The sequence below is a fragment of the Patagioenas fasciata genome, chromosome 19 (assembly GCF_037038585.1).
Source record: "Patagioenas fasciata isolate bPatFas1 chromosome 19, bPatFas1.hap1, whole genome shotgun sequence".
NCBI classification, from domain to species: Eukaryota; Metazoa; Chordata; class Aves; order Columbiformes; family Columbidae; genus Patagioenas; species Patagioenas fasciata.
In genome coordinates, this window is record NC_092538.1 from 9,415,096 (window position 1) to 9,430,404 (window position 15,309).

At 66.0% G+C, this 15,309-nt stretch overlaps 2 protein-coding genes across 7 annotated transcripts; one reads left to right on the plus strand and one right to left on the minus strand.

The window, feature by feature from the left end:
- The first annotated feature begins 412 nt into the window (after positions 1-412).
- ANKRD13B (ankyrin repeat domain 13B) lies at positions 413-8,649 on the plus strand. The gene is given in 16 exon segments (XM_065853108.2): positions 413-552; positions 554-710; positions 4,169-4,304; positions 4,494-4,618; positions 4,702-4,747; positions 5,020-5,163; positions 5,494-5,683; positions 5,801-5,867; positions 5,973-6,054; positions 6,128-6,192; positions 6,271-6,401; positions 6,497-6,654; positions 6,736-6,888; positions 6,968-7,128; positions 7,342-7,418; positions 7,508-8,649. Coding segments are annotated over 16 exon segments (2,031 nt in total). The 5' UTR covers positions 413-427; the 3' UTR covers positions 7,722-8,649.
- Positions 8,650-8,743: 94 nt separating this feature from the next.
- On the minus strand, positions 8,744-15,300 carry CORO6 (coronin 6). Of its 6 annotated transcripts, XM_065853106.2 has the most exons (12): positions 15,115-15,300; positions 12,764-12,963; positions 12,027-12,149; positions 11,453-11,582; positions 11,189-11,370; positions 10,940-11,059; positions 10,599-10,718; positions 10,132-10,236; positions 9,902-10,047; positions 9,765-9,822; positions 9,447-9,677; positions 8,744-9,334 (listed from the first exon to the last, which is right to left on the minus strand). In XM_065853106.2, the coding sequence occupies exons 2-12, from the start codon at positions 12,959-12,961 to the stop codon at positions 9,212-9,214; spliced, it is 1,536 nt and encodes a 511-aa protein (XP_065709178.1). In that variant the 5' UTR covers positions 12,962-12,963; positions 15,115-15,300; the 3' UTR covers positions 8,744-9,211. The 6 variants fall into 6 exon arrangements, with proteins under 6 accessions (XP_065709178.1, XP_065709174.1, XP_065709176.1 ...); XM_065853102.2 differs by lacking the exon at positions 10,599-10,718 and having other exon boundaries at positions 15,115-15,298; XM_065853104.2 differs by lacking the exon at positions 10,599-10,718 and having other exon boundaries at positions 8,744-9,331; positions 15,115-15,297.
- Positions 15,301-15,309: the final 9 nt, after the last annotated feature.

Consider the following 15,309-nt stretch of genomic DNA (forward strand, 5'->3'; position numbering starts at 1 on the left):
TGGAGGGCCAGGAGCGGGGCGCCGGCAGGAGGCCGAGACGGCCGGCGGAGGCCCAGCCTCGCATTGTTCTCGGGCGGCAGCCGGAAAATGCGACGCCCGCCCCGGAGAAACGCAGGCGGAAAAGGAAACGGGGCTGGGGGCCCGCGCCTGCTACTGCCCGGGGTGGGGGGGGGGGCTTGGGCTCCCCCGCCTGACCCCTGCGTGGACCCCGCCAGGCCCCCTTCACCCCTGCTCCGTCTTGTGCCCGGACCTGCTGACCCATGCGGGGAGCGGGGGTCAGCCGGGAGGGGGGAAATCAGCCTGGGGGGTGACTTGGAGGGGGTCTGAGTGCCGGCGGGGTGACCCTTCGCAGCCACCCCCGCTGAGTCGGGGGCCGCGGTGACAGAACAGCAGTGCGGGGAGGCGGGGGGCGGCGAAGAGGAGGAGGATGAAGGGGGCGATGCCGGACAGAACGACTACAAGTCCCATGAGGCCGGGCGGTACGGGGGGGCGCTGGGGAAGCACCGGGCGGGAGGTGCCGTGCCCGCCCCGCCCCGCGCCCCCCCTGCCCCGCTCCGCCCCGCGCCGCGCCCGCCGCGCCGCTCCAGCATGCACGGAGGATGCTCGCGTCTTGCTCAGGCAGGAAGGGGCCGGAGGGCAGGTACCCGCTGCACTACCTCGTCTGGCACAACCGCGCCCGCGACCTGGACCGGGAGCTCAGCGCCAAGCAGGTGGGGCGGCGACGGGGGGGGCACCGCCGGTACGGCTCGGTTCGGCTCGGCGCTGATGCAATGCTGCCGGGATGCAGCCGGGCTTCTGCTAGGGGCTGGAATGAGGATGGAGATGAAGATGATGATAGGGATGGGCTGCCTTTCAGGTCTGGCATGGCTCTGGGGGTGTCGTGTGTCCCCTTGCACTCCAGGACTGTGCCAACTGCCCCCGGGACTGGCACAGAGCGGTGGGTGCCACCCGCGGGTCCCCTGCATCCGCTGGCACACGCAGCCCCAAGCATCCGTCCCCACGTGTGCCCGGCTCCCTGCTAGGCCTCTGTGGGTCCCTATCACCCCAAACCCTGTGGCACTTCTTGGGGTGCTTGTAAGCCCTGCTGGGGTGCAACCCCCAGCTCCCCACCCTCAGGCTGAGCCCCTCTCGGGGGAGACACAGGGCCCTGATGCTGCCGGGGTGCAGAACCCCAGCCCCTGGATGCCAAGCAGGTTCTTCACAGGGTGAGGGGACCCACTGTGCCCTTCAGCCTGGGAGCTCTCCCAGCCAGCTGGTGACAGAGTGGGGCCATGGGCATGTCTCCAGGCAGGTTCCCAGCCTCCCTCTCCCCAGTGGCATCGCATTTCAGGTAATTAAAACCCAACCCCGAAGACACTGGAAACCGCAGGCACTGGAGGGAGGCCGACCATGAGGCTGTGCCAAGCATCCCTGCTCCCCCAGCCCAGCTCCCGGCACCCTGGGGTGCTGAGGGCCATGCTGGATGGACCCTGGTGATGCATGAAAGGGGAGGGGGCAGCTGTGCTGCGATGCTCCTGCTGGGATGCAGGCGATGGCTCCCGCCACACCCGCCTCCATTGTGGGGGCCAGCTCGGGGGGGCTGCGCCGGCATCGCCCTGGCCCCCCACCATTGCCGGTGGTTTTGTTTCCGTGGTAATTCGGGGTCATTTTTCCCAGGAGCCCGGCGCGGCACAGATCAAAGCTGGGTGCAGGCAGCAGCGGCGACGGCTCGGTGGGCACGGGGAGATGCAGGGGCTGCGAGGGTGGCTCTGGCCCTGCTCGCCTGCAGAGGGGGTTTCTAACCCACCCCCCAAGCCTGGCCAGTGGAGGGGCTCTGCCATGGCCCCCCACCACCCCTCTTTACAGGGCAAGACCAAAGCCAGCTCTGTGTTAGCGCCAGGGATTCACGGGGGGCCCACGGGTGCTGCAGGTCAAACCCCAGGGTAGGTGGGGGTTTGGAAGCAGGTGGGGGCCAGCCCAGGCTGAACCCACCACCTTTGTCCAGGGCATCTGCGGACAAGGCTCAGCCTTTCTCCTGGCCAGAGCATCCCCTGGGTAACTGGGTTGGAGCTGGTGCTGTGTGCTGCTGGGGGCTGGGTGTCCCCCTGCCCGGGGGCTCTGCTCTCCAACCACCCCAGGGACCTGCATAGGGACAGTGGCACCCCCAGGGTCACCCCCCACTCCATGTGCAGCTGTTTGGGGTTGGGAAATGCTGAGGCAGCTGGCAGCATTGCTCCTCTCTTTGTCCCCATAAGGGCCCTGTGTGGGTCACCCCTGAATTGTCAGCATGAGGTCCTTGTCCACGCTTGTCTCCACCTGGGGAGCGAGGGCCAGCGGGTGCCTGTGGCAGGGACAGCATGAGGACTTGGAAAGCAGTGACACAGAGCTTGTTGTGTCAGGACACCCCACACTGCAGCCTGCCCCATCACGCATGGCAGAGACCTGGGACCACCTCTGTGCACTGTCTCATGTCCCCTGCTGCCACTTGGGAGCAGGTGCTGGGTCCATGCCCACGCTGAGGTCCCCCACCTCGGTGACAACCCCGGCGGAGGGGCCATGCTGTGCCATGCGCCTGCCTGGCGCAGGAGGAGGAGCGGCTGAGCTGTGGTGCTGTGCTGAACTGCTGCCACCCCAAAACCATCCCCATCCCTGTCCCCATGCCCGGTGGGTGTCACAGCCCCAGGACGGGCAGCACTTGGTGCTCTGTGCCACAGCCCCCGAGCTGGAGCCATGCCAGCACCAGGGCCTGGGATCGAGCTCTTGCTGGCAAAAACTGGGTCATGCCATGTCCCCTTGGGGTTGCTCCATGTGCCCGGAGCAGGGACCCTCATCTCGCCTGGTGCTGGGGCACGGCTGCGGCTCGGGAGCCCAGCTGAGCCTGCAGCACCCATCCTCCGGCTAGGGGGTGATTGCTTTAATTAGAGTCATTTCATTAGCGCAATTAAGAAGCAGCAGTCGCCTGGAGAGTGTTAGAGCAGCATGCTGGCTCCTGGGGAACTGGGGGGTTGTTTTGCTGTGGCAGTGTGGGCAGCCTGGGGAGCCCCCAGGGAGGAGGGACATGGGGATGTCCACAACCTGGGCAGGGATGGAGACATCCCTGAGACAGAGGGACAGCAGGACATGCCCAAGAGAAAGATGAGGACTTGCTGTGGGCATCAGAGAGCTCACACTCTGAGCTCTCACCCCACCCCTGCCCAGCCCCAAACACCTCCAGGATGCCCAGTCCCAGCTCACACCTTTGGATGCTGCACCCCACATTTGTGCTCCCAGGAGCACACCCAAACTCGTGCCCTGATTTGGGGTTCGTCCCCACTGCCTCCTGCCCCAGCAGCATCCAACTGTTCCTCTCCAGGCACAAGGATTCTGCTCTGGCTGGGTGCTGGGGATCAGAGGCTGAGCCTCCCCTGCCACTTCATCAAGCCCCAAGCTGTACCCCCATCCCTGGGTGCGATGCTGCACCTTGTGTGGGGAGCAGAGCCCATGGGTGCTCGTGGCACCCACCACGGCTGCTGGCAGGCGAGGGATTCCTTGGGGCTGGCTGGGCGCCAGGCTCCGGGCTTGGCACAAACAACGGCAGCCCCAGCGTGCAGCTCCCCGGGGCCCGGGGATCCTCCAGCAGCCGCTCCGCTCACGCAGCCGCCCACCCCCGGCTCAGGCAGGGGAACACGTGCGCCCGCCGCAGCCCACGTCGTCGCCCGCCGCGCTCCCAGCCCCGGCGCAGGGGGTGCTGCCGGCAGCTGCTGCCTGGCAACTGGGCAGCAGCCCCCCCCACTTCAAATCCCAGAGGTGGGGGGTTTTCCCGAGCTTGCAGCTGCATTGAGCCGTGCAGAACTTCCATGCGCTGCACCAGGGGCATCCATGGTCCCCACTGCCCCTGCTCTGTGTTTGTGTGGTGGGTGCAGCCCAGCCTGACCGTGCCGAGCTGTGCCGGGCACTGGTAGCACCACCGCACTCTCCCTGCCCTCCCCATGGAGCTGGTGGTGGCTGCCGGGAGCAGGGGGAGCTTTTTGGGGTGCATTGCATGTGCATCTCATAGGGGAGCACAGGGATGGGGATGCTCTCTGAGATACCAGCAAATGTTTGCTGCTTTCCCTGGCTGCTCTGTCTGGCAGCCTTGTGTCTGCAAGAGGGTGTGGGGGGCAAGGTCCAGCCACCCCTGTGTCCCCTGAGCCTCACAACCTCCTGGCAGGCCGACATTGAGCAGCTGGACCCCCGAGGACGCACCCCGCTGCACCTGGCCACCACGCTGGGCCACCTCGAGTGCGCCAGGGTGCTGCTGAAGCATGGCGCTGACGTGGGCAAGGAGAACCGCAGCGGCTGGACAGGTGAGGAGGGGGACTCGCTGCTTTGGTCGGCCATCAGGCTGCCCGGGCATGGGCACGGGCATGGGCACGCTCAACCTGGTGCTGCAGCTCCCAAGAGACAGCTCTCACCGTGGTGCATGCATGTGTCTCCTGTGCAGTGGCAGGCCGTGCCGTGCCACCCCCTGGTCACTGCTCCTCTCTGCCCCGCAGTCCTGCAGGAGGCTGTGAGCACCCGTGACCTGGAGCTGGTGCAGCTGGTCCTGCGCTACCGGGACTACCAGAGAGCCATCAAACGCCTGGCTGGGATCCCCATCCTGCTAGAGAAGCTGCGCAAGGTACGTCCCTCTGGAGGGGCTATCAGGACAGGATTGGGGACCCCGGCCATGGGCTCCTCATGACCCTGCCACGCTCTCCGCAGGCCCAGGACTTCTACGTGGAGATGAAGTGGGAGTTCACCAGCTGGGGTAAGCTCAGGGCAGAGCGCGGCACGGGGAGCAGGAGTTTCCTGCCAGAGCCTTCCCCACCTCTGGCACTGCCCCCAGCCCCAGCATCAGTCCCCATCCCCAGGGTGGGGGGCGCCTGTCCTCTTGTTTCCCTACACCCCAAGCTTGCAGACCCCCCTCCTGCCAAGCTGCTGGGTTCTCGGGCACATCTCCCACCCAGCTCAGTGCTGGCAGCCCCCCCGGGGTTGCAGCGTGGCCCCATCGCTGGCTGGGCTATCGGTGTCTCTCCCCAGTGCCACTGGTGTCCAAGATCTGCCCCAGCGACACCTACAAGGTGTGGAAGAGTGGCCAGAACCTGCGGGTGGACACCACGCTGCTGGGCTTTGACCATATGACATGGCAGCGGGGCAACCGCAGCTTCGTATTTCGGGGACAAGGTGAGCTGGCACCCAGGTGTCCCACCTTGCCGGGGAGCACCAGGAGAGCCCCTTGGCACTGCAGCAGGGCTGGGTGACATGGTGGGGACCGTGGTAGATTGGCTACCAGGAAAAATTTCTCATGGGAAGGGTTGTCAAGCACTGGAACAGGCTGCCCTGTGGTGGAGTCACCATCCCTGGAGGTGTTTGAAAGATGTAGAGATGAGGTTCTTAGGGACATGGGTCAGTGCCAGAGTTAGGTTATGATTGGCCTCGATCTTGAGGGTCTCTTCCAACCAAAATGATCCTATGTGGTTGTCCCTGTGTACTCTGACCTCCCCCTTCCCCCAGACACCAGCGCGGTGGTGATGGAGATTGACCACGACCGGAGGGTGGTCTACTCGGAGACCCTGGCCCTGGCTGGCCACGACCAGGAGGTGCTGCTGGCTGCTGTGCAGCCCACTGAGGAACAGGTGATGGGGCGGCTGACCGCCCCCGTCGTCACCACCCAGCTCGACACCAAGAACATTGCTTTCGAGAGGTGGGCTGGGGCAGCACCAAGACCACCTTCCCCACCTGCAGTGATGTGCAGCCTCCCAGGGTCCTCAGACCCTGGGCTGTTCAAATGAGACCATCATGGTGCTTTGTGTCACCCCAGGAACAAGTCTGGGATCCTGGGCTGGAGAAGTGAAAAGACTGAAATGGTGAATGGGTACGAGGCCAAGGTGAGGGGCAGGGGGATTTGAGCCTCCTGGGGGAGTTACAGCTGGTTTGGGGGGGATATCCATCTCTGGTGGCATCCATCCCTGGTGTTTCCCCTCTTTGGCCAGGTCTATGGTGCGTCCAACGTGGAGCTGATCACGCGGACGCGGACTGAGCACCTCTCAGACCAGCACAAGGGCAAGAGCAAAGGTGGAGTCAGTGGGGGTTGGCGGGGGGACAGGAGGCTGCCCCGGCTCCAGTCCTCACCCCGCCTCTCCCACAGGCAGCAAGACCCCCCTGCAATCCTTCCTGGGCATCGCCGAGCAGCACGTGGGGCCCAACAATGGGGTGAGTGTTCTGGGAGTCACGGTGGGTGGGGGGCCCCGTGGCCAGACCCCACTGTTACCCCACCGAGGTGTCCCGCAGACGCTGATCACACAGACTCTGAGCCACGCCAACCCCACCGCCATCACCCCCGAGGAGTACTTCAACCCCAACTTCGAGCTGGGCAACAGGGACATGGGGCGACCCATGGAGCTCACCACCAAGACACAGAAGTGAGGGGGGAAGGAGCAGATTGGGGACCCTCCCCTTGTTGTCCCCCCCCGGGGGTGCAGGCAGGGGTCCCCAGCCCGGCGCCTGTCCCCGGCAGGTTCAAGGCGAAGCTGTGGCTGTGCGAGGACCACCCGCTGTCCCTCTGCGAGCAGGTTGCCCCCATCATTGACCTCATGGCAATAAGCAACGCACTCTTCGCCAAACTGCGGGACTTCATCACCCTGCGCCTCCCGCCCGGCTTCCCCGTCAAGATTGGTACAGGAAGGGGTGTCTTTGCCACCGGGGTGGGTAGCGCAGCCAGCTTCCCTCCCTGCTTTTTTTTTCCGTTTCATACAGAGATACCCATCTTCCACATCCTCAATGCCCGCATCACCTTCGGAAACCTCAACGGGTGCGACGAGCCCGTCAGCTCCCTGCGGCACAGCCCCAGCAGCGAGGCGCCCTCGCCCAGCAGTGACTCCTCCAGCGTCAGCAGCTCCAGCTCCCTGAGTATGTGCCGTGGGGGGGAAACACAGCTGGCGGGGTAGGGGGGACACCGGCCATGCTGATCCCTGTGATCTCCCCACAGCCTCGTGCCGGGCGTGCGAGATGGACCCGGCGCTATTTGAGGTGCCGCGGGGGTACAGCGTGGTGGGCACCCACCAGGACACCCTGCGGGAGGACGAGGACGACCTGCTGCAGTTTGCCATCCAGCAGAGCCTGCTGGAAGCGGGCAGCGAGTACGACCAGGTGGGCACTGCCACCCCCCCGCCTCCTCCTGTCCCCCTCCCAGCTGGGGAACCCGCTGCCCATGCTGTCCTGGTGCTGCCCCAGGATGCTCACCCCACCTTGCCCCATCCCTGCATCCCACGGCGCAGGGGCAGAGTTCATGGCGGGGGTGTAGGTTTTGGGTTGCTGGGGGGTGATGCCACCCTCCAAGCACCCGTCTGCCACCGGCCGCAGGTCACCATTTGGGAAGCGCTGACCAACAGCAAACCGGGCACCCACCCCATGTCGCACGAGAGCCGCCGAGGAGACAGGTTGGTAAGGTCCAGCCAGCCCCCCCGGGAAAAGCGGGAGCGGGTGCTGGTCCCACAGGGACCCCCGCTGAGGCCCTGCCACCCCCCAGGACTCCCCAGCACACGGCAGCCCCCCAGCCCCCTGTCAGCCCGGCCCCGGGGGGCGGTGGCGGGGGGTCCAGCACCCTGTTCCCCAGCTACGCGGAGCAGCTGCGCTTGGCCATGGCGCTGTCGGCGCGGGAGCAGGAGGAGGCCGAGCGCCGGACGCGCCAGGAGGAAGAGGAGCTGCAGCGGATCCTGCAGCTCTCGCTGACGGAGAAGTGACCCCGCATCCCCACTGAGCCCCCCCCGACCCTAGTGGGGATGGGGACGTGGCCGGCGCTGTGTATGGGGGCACGGAGCGGGGTGGGGGGAGCCAGCCCAAGCACTGTGGAGGGGAAATGGGGAGGGGGGTGGTGCAGGATTTGGCCCTGGCATGGGGGAGATCATCCCCATAGCTGGGGTGGAATTGGGGTGCAGGGGGATGCACACCCAGCAGCAGGACAGGGTGGGTGGGGGTGACAGCCCTGCAGGGACCAGGGGGGGCAACCCCACAGACTGTACTGCCCCACTGGAATAGCCCTGTGGGCTGCTGCTCGGCCCCTTGCACCGGGAAGGCAGTGGGGGGCACATCTTACCCCAGATGGGGGGGCTGCCAGCTGTGTGGGGTCCCAGGGAGCCCCCAGAGCTGGGGGTCTCCAGCCAGCCCCCTCAGCCCCCTGCCCAGGCGCTACCAAGTGCACTTACCCTGGGAGCTGCTCTGCCTGCCAATGCGGGGGCGGCTCAGCCCAACTGCACCCCACAGCCAGCACGGGGCTGCATGGCTGCCCCCCACCCCAGCTTGGGGGTCGGCCGGGGCAGCTGAGGGGGTGTCTGTGAAAAGTCACCCAGTGCCACTCTCCCTTAGCCCCTGCTCGCACGCCCTGCCCCGCTTGGAAGCCCCCCCTTGGCAGTGCTGCACCCCCTTATCCTGGGCACTGACCCCGAAAGAAACCTTACGACAAATGGTGCTAACCCCTGCCCCCCCGACCCGGGCTGCTCCTCCTTTGCACATGGGGGGCCGGGGGCTGCGGGGGGGACCAGGCTCGCTCCCCTGGGACTTTTCACAGCTGGTGGACCCCCCCACGCACCCCACAAGCGACGTCTGGGCCAAGGCTGAGGGAGCCCGAGCAGCTCCGTCCGCTGCCAACACCAATAAATGCTCTTTAATGTTTGTCTCTCTCGGCCTCTCTCTGCCTGCACCGAGGCCATGCGGGCAGTGGGGTGCAGGCAGGGGCCCCCCCAGTGTGGTGGTCCCACGTCCCTGGTACACGCCACGTGGCCACAGGTGGCCGAGCCCTTTATTAAAAGGGGACCCAGGAGCAAAGAGCTGGTTGGGAACACCCAGCGGAGTGGGCAATGGGGCGGAGGGAGGCGAGGGGTTAATGCGGACGTAGCACCATACCCAAGCACATCCTGGCCGGGGGGCTGGCAGCCCCCTTGTCTTGGGAGGATGCTGGCACCCAGCTGGCAGGTCCCCGAGGAGGGATGCTCAGCAGCCCCAGCCTGTGAGTACCAAAGCAGGACCCCCCCGGGTGCTGCAGCGCAGTGCTGATGTGCTGGGCCACCCCATGAGCAGGGTGCGAATGATACTGGTGGGGTCAGAATCCAACCCCCTCCCTGCAGCCTTGGATCCTGGGGAAAGAACATGGCTCTGGGCTCCTGCCCTCTGCGGGGACTTGGCTTTAATCCCTGGGGGGGCCAGGACAGTCCTCGCCCTGCCCATGGCCGCCGCGCTAGTCCGTGCCGTTGGTGAACTGGCAGAGTTTGTTCTCCAGGTCGGAGATGCGCTTCTCCTGCGCTTGGACTGTCTCCTTCAGGACACGGATCTGCTCCAGCACCTCCTCTAAGGCTGACTGCTGGGGGGGGGACATAGGTGGGGTCACTAGGGAGTCCCCTCTGGCCCCCTCACCCCACCCCAGTTGGGGGGGACACCCCCACCACCACATCCCCATCCCCAAGGGCACTCACGGAGAAGTCAGAGTCGCAGGTGGACTGGCTGCGGCGGGGGCCTGGGGGAGGCTTGTTGTCCAAGATGTTCTTCTTGACCACCTTCAGCTCCCGGTTCTTGACGGGGACGTAGCCGTCCCGCAGCGAGATGAGGATGGGTTCTGCGTCCTTCCCCGACAACCACTCGTCTGCCTCCAGGGCTGGCTCAGGGCCCGGTGTGTCGGGGTACAGGTCATCCTGGAAGAGGTCTGACTGCAGGGAGGGGAGATCACGGTGAGATCGGGTGTCCCCCCCCAAACCTCAGATCTCCCATCTCCCCTGGGACCCCCATGGACTCACCTTGCGCGGCACCGTCATGACGATGGGCTCGCACTTGCGCTCGTGCAGCTTGAAGAACCTGCGTGGGACAGGGGTGGTCAGGGTCCAGCTGCGCCCCCGACCTCTCCACCTTCCCCCAGAGTCCCCCGGGCTCTCACCTGGCGATCTCGCACTTGCTGACATCCAGCCCGCGCTTCGGCATGAAGCCCATGCCCCGCTGTGGCTCCTTGCTGCTGTAGGTGTTCAGGTAGTGCACGTAGGGCGCCTCGTCCGTGATCTCAAAGTACCGGATGCTGCTGTCACCCTGTGGGCATGGGGACGGGTGTCAGCTGGCCCTGGCACCCCCAGGGATGGAGTGGCATGGGGGGGATGCACCCCAGGGCGTTACCTTCCCGCAGAGGTAGACGATGCTGGAGTCAGAGTCGTAGAAGGGCAGCAGGACCCCGTTGCTCGTGTCCATCTCCTGCAGGGCGATGGGCTCCTCGAAGTTCTTCTGCGGGGCCGGAGCGGGGGGTGGGGGTGAGCAGTGACCCGAAACCCCCACCACGTTAGTCACACACGTTAGCCACAGCACACTGCGGGGACGGGGCTCGTCCCCCTGGGGTACACAACCCCTGGGCAGGCAGCTTGGCACACCCCCCTGCCCGCTCCTGCTTACCTGCACAACTGAGTGCACCCAGCCTGCCCCCCCAGCACTCCCAGCCCCCTCCCCATGCCCGGCACAGCACGGCACACTTGGGAACTTGGCATTTTTGGGGAGGTAGATGCAGCAGGCACCGCATTGCAGGGTGGAGGGGGGAAGAGGGTTTTTGGGGGGCCAAGTTCCGGGGGCAGCACTCCATGCGGCCTCGTTACCGGGTCCCACAAGCCCAGCTCCCGCTGGCTCATTCTGGTAAAGCCCGTGGTAAAGATGTGTCCTTCCCGCGTGAAGACGGCCCGCACGGGCCTCAGCCCTTCGTGGGGGGCAAACCTCTCCTGGGGGGAGGGGGAGAGAGTCAGCATGGAGTATGGGAGGGAGGGGAAACGAGGGGGTCCGGATCTGTCCCCCGAAAGAGCCGCTGAGTCCTGCTGCTGGGCAGTGTACGAGTGTCCCAGGGTGCACGTGCTGCTGGAGAGCATCCCCATCACCCGGCTCGTCCCCGGCTCTGCGGGGTCCCCGGGGCGGCGCTGGCCGGGCGGGAGCCGCCGTCTCGTACCAGGTCCCAGAGGCCCAGCTGCCGCTCACTCATCTTGCTGAAGCCGGTGGTGAAGATCTTGCCATCGGCCATGAAGATGGCGCGGATGGGGCGGGCGCCGTCGTGAGGTTTGTCTTTCTCCTGCGCCGGCCGTTAGCGGGTTAAAACCAAAGACAGAGACGCGTGGGTGCGGGTGGTTAGTAGGGTCAGGCAGGCACGGGGGGGGACCCCACGGTGGGATGATGGGGGGGACACAGCGGGGACACTCACCGCCACAATCTGCTGCTTGCGGGGGTCGATGACACGGACCTTCTTGTCCTTGCAGGTGGTGACGAGGAGGCTGCCGTTGCGGTTCCAGCCCACGTTGTAGATGAGGTCAGTGTGCATGTCCTCCAGCGCCAGCAGCATCTCCCCGGTGCCCACGTTCCAGAGGATCACCAGGTTGTCACAGCCTGCAGAAGACCCCTGGGTTGGACATTGTCACCCCCACAGATCCCACCCAACCCCAGGGATGGTGACCCAGGCCCCCCTTACCTGCGCTGAGCAGGACGTTGCGGGCAGTGGGGTGCCACGAGATGATGCCCACCCGCTTGGAATGTCCCTCCAGTGTCACAACCGGGTCTGTGATGTTGCGCACGGGGACGTAGTCGGGGACCTGCCACACCTGGCAGGGGATGGAGACCGGGGTGTGAGGCGGTGGGGATCACCCCGCGGGTGAGCGCTAAGCGGCTGAGGGCTCTGGAGCCAATTAAACTCATCGTTAATCCTGGCTCAGCCTGTGGGGAGGGTGGTGAGGAGACTGCAGCAGCGCCTCCATCCTGGGGTGCATTCCCAGTACTTGGGGTGCTGTGGGCACAAGGAGGGGGTCACAGCCAGGGTGCAGCCCCCAGCCACCCACCCAACTATTCCTGGGTGCTGAGTCGCCGGGACGGGTATATTTAGCACAAACTGCTGCATCATGGAGAGAGCAGCAGCCGCCAGCGCGAACGCATGGCACCGCGGCTAAAAATAGCCCAGTGACACTTTGCAGGCGGTGAAGGGGGGGGGATGCTCTGTGCCGCCCCCCCAGCTCCCGCTGCCCCCTCCCACCTGGGGTCCGTCCCCTCACCATAACTGTGGTGTCCTCGGAGGCGCTGGCGATGACGTTGTCGTTGTGGGGACACCAGTCGATGTCCAGCACGGGCGCCGTGTGCCCTGTCACCAGCGGGTAGTTCTTGTCCACCCGTCCTGTCTGCAATGTCGAGGTGCTGAGATGAGTCCCCAGCAGCTGGGGTGGGGGCCCTGCCAGGTGCCCCCCAGGCCCCAGCCTGGCCACCACATGACATAGGCAGGGACACACAGAGGGCCCTGGTGGTGGCCAGGGCTTTGCACCCCCCTCGAAGGGGGAAACCGAGGCATGCAGCGGGAATAGGGCTCATTTAGCATGAGGCCCCGTAGGGACACGGAGGGGAGTGTGTCCTGGCAGAAGTTGTGTTGTGTCCCCTCTGGTGACAAGGAGGGGCAGGGAGGGTGTCCTCAGCCCCTCTGCTGGGGTGGGCAGGGCAGACCCCCCTCCCACTGGGACTGTTCCTGGGCATCGCGTGTTCCTGGGGAATTTGAGCTGGGGAAAAAACAGCTGGGGGTTCCCACATTACCTCGGTTGCCCCTGAGACATCACCTTGCACAGGTGTTGATGAGCACCCCAGGTTGTCCCTGCCTGAGTCCCCACATGAGGATGGGAATATTGGGGCAAAGCAATGCCCCCTGTGAGCTGGACCACAGCAGCCCCCCAAAAGCAGAGCCCACCACCATGTCCCCTCCAACACATGCCGGGGAGGGCCAGAACCCAGCAGCCTCGCCACTCACCTTGGAGAGGGGCAGGACGATGAATGCCCCCCCGCCGCCAGACTCCACGATGATGGCCACAAACTTGGGGTTGACGGCACAGAAGGAGCTGTCCCACGTCACCTTGGAGACACGGATGTCCTCGTACATCTGGTCAGCCTTCACCGGCTGCCCAAAGACGTGCCGGAATTTGCTCTGTCGCACCACGCGGCGGCTCATGGCTGGGGAGGTGCAGGGTCAGGCCATGACTCCCCCACACTTGCACAGCCTGGAGGGGTTTTTGGCCCCTTGGGCCTCATGCTCTGAGAGAGCCCCCTACCCTGGGCACAGGGGGAAGCCTGGGGACATGGAAATGGTGGGGGATGAGAGTGCAGGATGGTGCTCCATGTGGCCCTGACCCCACAGCAAGGACTGGGGGCAGCCCTGGTGCAGGGGGGTGTGGGTGCTGCAAGTGCTGGGGATGGGCATCCCACATCTGGAGACGCTGCACAGCTGGGGGACACGGCCGTGCCATGATGTGCAGCTGTGCCATGCCCCACGGCTGGCACTGGGGTTGGCACATGAGCAGCTGCAATGGAGAAGTGGGGCTGAGGGGAGTTTGGGGTGGACACGGAGGTGCATGCACCGGGTCACAGCTTGTCCCCTTGTGTCCCATCCTGCATCGCTGGCCTGAGGTCACCTGGTTCAACGCAGCACCCAGGAGGGAGGTGGTGCCTCCAGCGTTGCCCACCCCTTGCCTCCCCTCACAGGGCCCTGCCCTGGGGCTCCATGTTTGCCACCCACTCTGTCCCCCAAACCACTCGCCTGGCACTGACCCTGCGTGAGGCCTGGACCCAGCACAGCCAGACAGCCCCATGGGCACACCAGGGTGCAGAGAAGACCCCCTGTGCTCAGCACAGCCCCAGCGGGGTCTCCAGCCCATGGCCACAGTCAGACACACTGCGCACAATCACCCATCTCCATCGAGAGCTGCTCCTGGGACCTGCCTGAGGGACACTGAGCCCCTCGGGACCCCAAAACCTCTGGAGCTGGGACTTTGCAGCACCCACGAGCTACTGACCGCCCTGGGGACTCCCCTGCGCTCTTTTGGAGCTTCAGCCACTGCCAGTGGCCATATCCAGTCACCAAACCACAGCCGGGAGGGCCGGGCACCGCTGCCCTGTGGGGTCGCTGCAGGCAGACGTAGGAGCACATCTGCTCCTCCATGTCCCAGCCGGTGGCTTTTGGCCAGGCCACGTGCAGTGCCAAGCCAAGCCACATCTGCCCGGTCCCTGGACGTTGCCAGGAGTCCCCGTGGCCCTTCAGCATCACCCCTGACCTGGCAGAGCTGGTGTGGGTCAGAGCCAGGTGCTGAGGGGGCCCAGAGCCCTGCTATTGAGAGGGGCTGCACACCGGCACCACTGGTGTCACCCACATGGCCCCAGGCACAGTCCCCAGCCCTGCGGAGGAGTGAGGGCGTTCCTCAGGAACACCCTCTAGGTATTTTGCAGCACCTCATCCATCGCTAGTGTGAGCAGAACTTGGGGTGCAGACTGGGCCAGGGAGGGGGTGATGGCCTGGCCGGCTGGGCAGAGTGCAGGTAGGGTACAGGCAGGGTGCGGGCAGGATGTGGGGTTCAGGAAAGGTGCAGGTGAGGTGCAGATGTGGTGTAGGCAGAGTTGAGTGGGGTGCAGGCAATGTGTAGGGTGCAGGCTGGGTTGGGCAGGGTGCAGGTGGGGTGCAAGTGGAGTTGTACAGAGAACAGGCAGAGTGGAATGGGGTGCAGGCAGGGTGCAGGCAAGGGTGAATCAGGTGCAGGCAGGGGTGAATCAGGTGCAGGCAGGGTGCGAACAGGGTGCGAACAGGGTGCTAACGGTCTTCAGGCAGAGTGCAAAGCAGAGTGCTAACGGTCTAGAGATGGGGTGCTAGCGAGCCGCAGGCATGACAGCTGATGGGGTGCAGACGGGGTGTTAGCGGGGTGCAGGCACGATACGGGCAGGGCTCAGGTGGGGTCGGATGGGGCGCTAACGGAGCAGGCGGGGTGCAGGTGGGGTGCGAGCAGCGTGCAGGCGGGGTCAGGCGGGGTGCCGGCGGGGTACGGGCGGGATCCAGGCAGGGTGCAGGCAAGGTGCAAAGCCCGATACAGGCAGAACAGCCCCGCTCCCCGCTCCGCGCTCCCGGCCGTGCCATTACGTTGCCACAATTGAATCCGCAGCGGCTGCTCGGGAACGACCAGAGGTCACTTTCCAAATATAGCCATCTCCTGCCGGGCGGCGGGCGGCCGAGGGCCCGGGGAGCCCGGGGAGCCGCAGCCCAGCGCCCCGCCATCCCCTCCCTCCCTCCCTCCCGGTACCCGCCGTCGGCCCCGGCTCCCCCCGTGCCCCGGCTCCCACCTGCGCTCCGCGGCTCCTGCGCGCTGCGGGCGCGCCCGGCGCTGCGCCCCGCTCGACTCCGCCCGGCTCGGCCCGGCCCCGCTGCGCTCCCCTCGGCCCGGCCCGGCCCGGCCCCGCTCCGCTCCGCCCGGCGCCGCTGGGCTCGGCACCGCGCAGTGCCGCTGCCGCAGAGAACAGCTGAGCCGAGCCGGGCGC

Coding starts and splice junctions, on each gene's coding strand:
- CORO6 (XM_065853106.2), bottom strand. CDS start 12,961: ATGAGCCGCCGCGTGGTGCGACAGAGCAAATTCCGGCACGTCTTTGGG. Junction 10,719..10,939: donor AGCTGGGCCTCTGGGACCTG/GTACGAGACGGC, acceptor CCCTCCCCCCAG/GAGAGGTTTGCCCCCCACGA. Junction 10,048..10,131: donor TCGTCTACCTCTGCGGGAAG/GTAACGCCCTGG, acceptor CCATGCCCACAG/GGTGACAGCAGCATCCGGTA.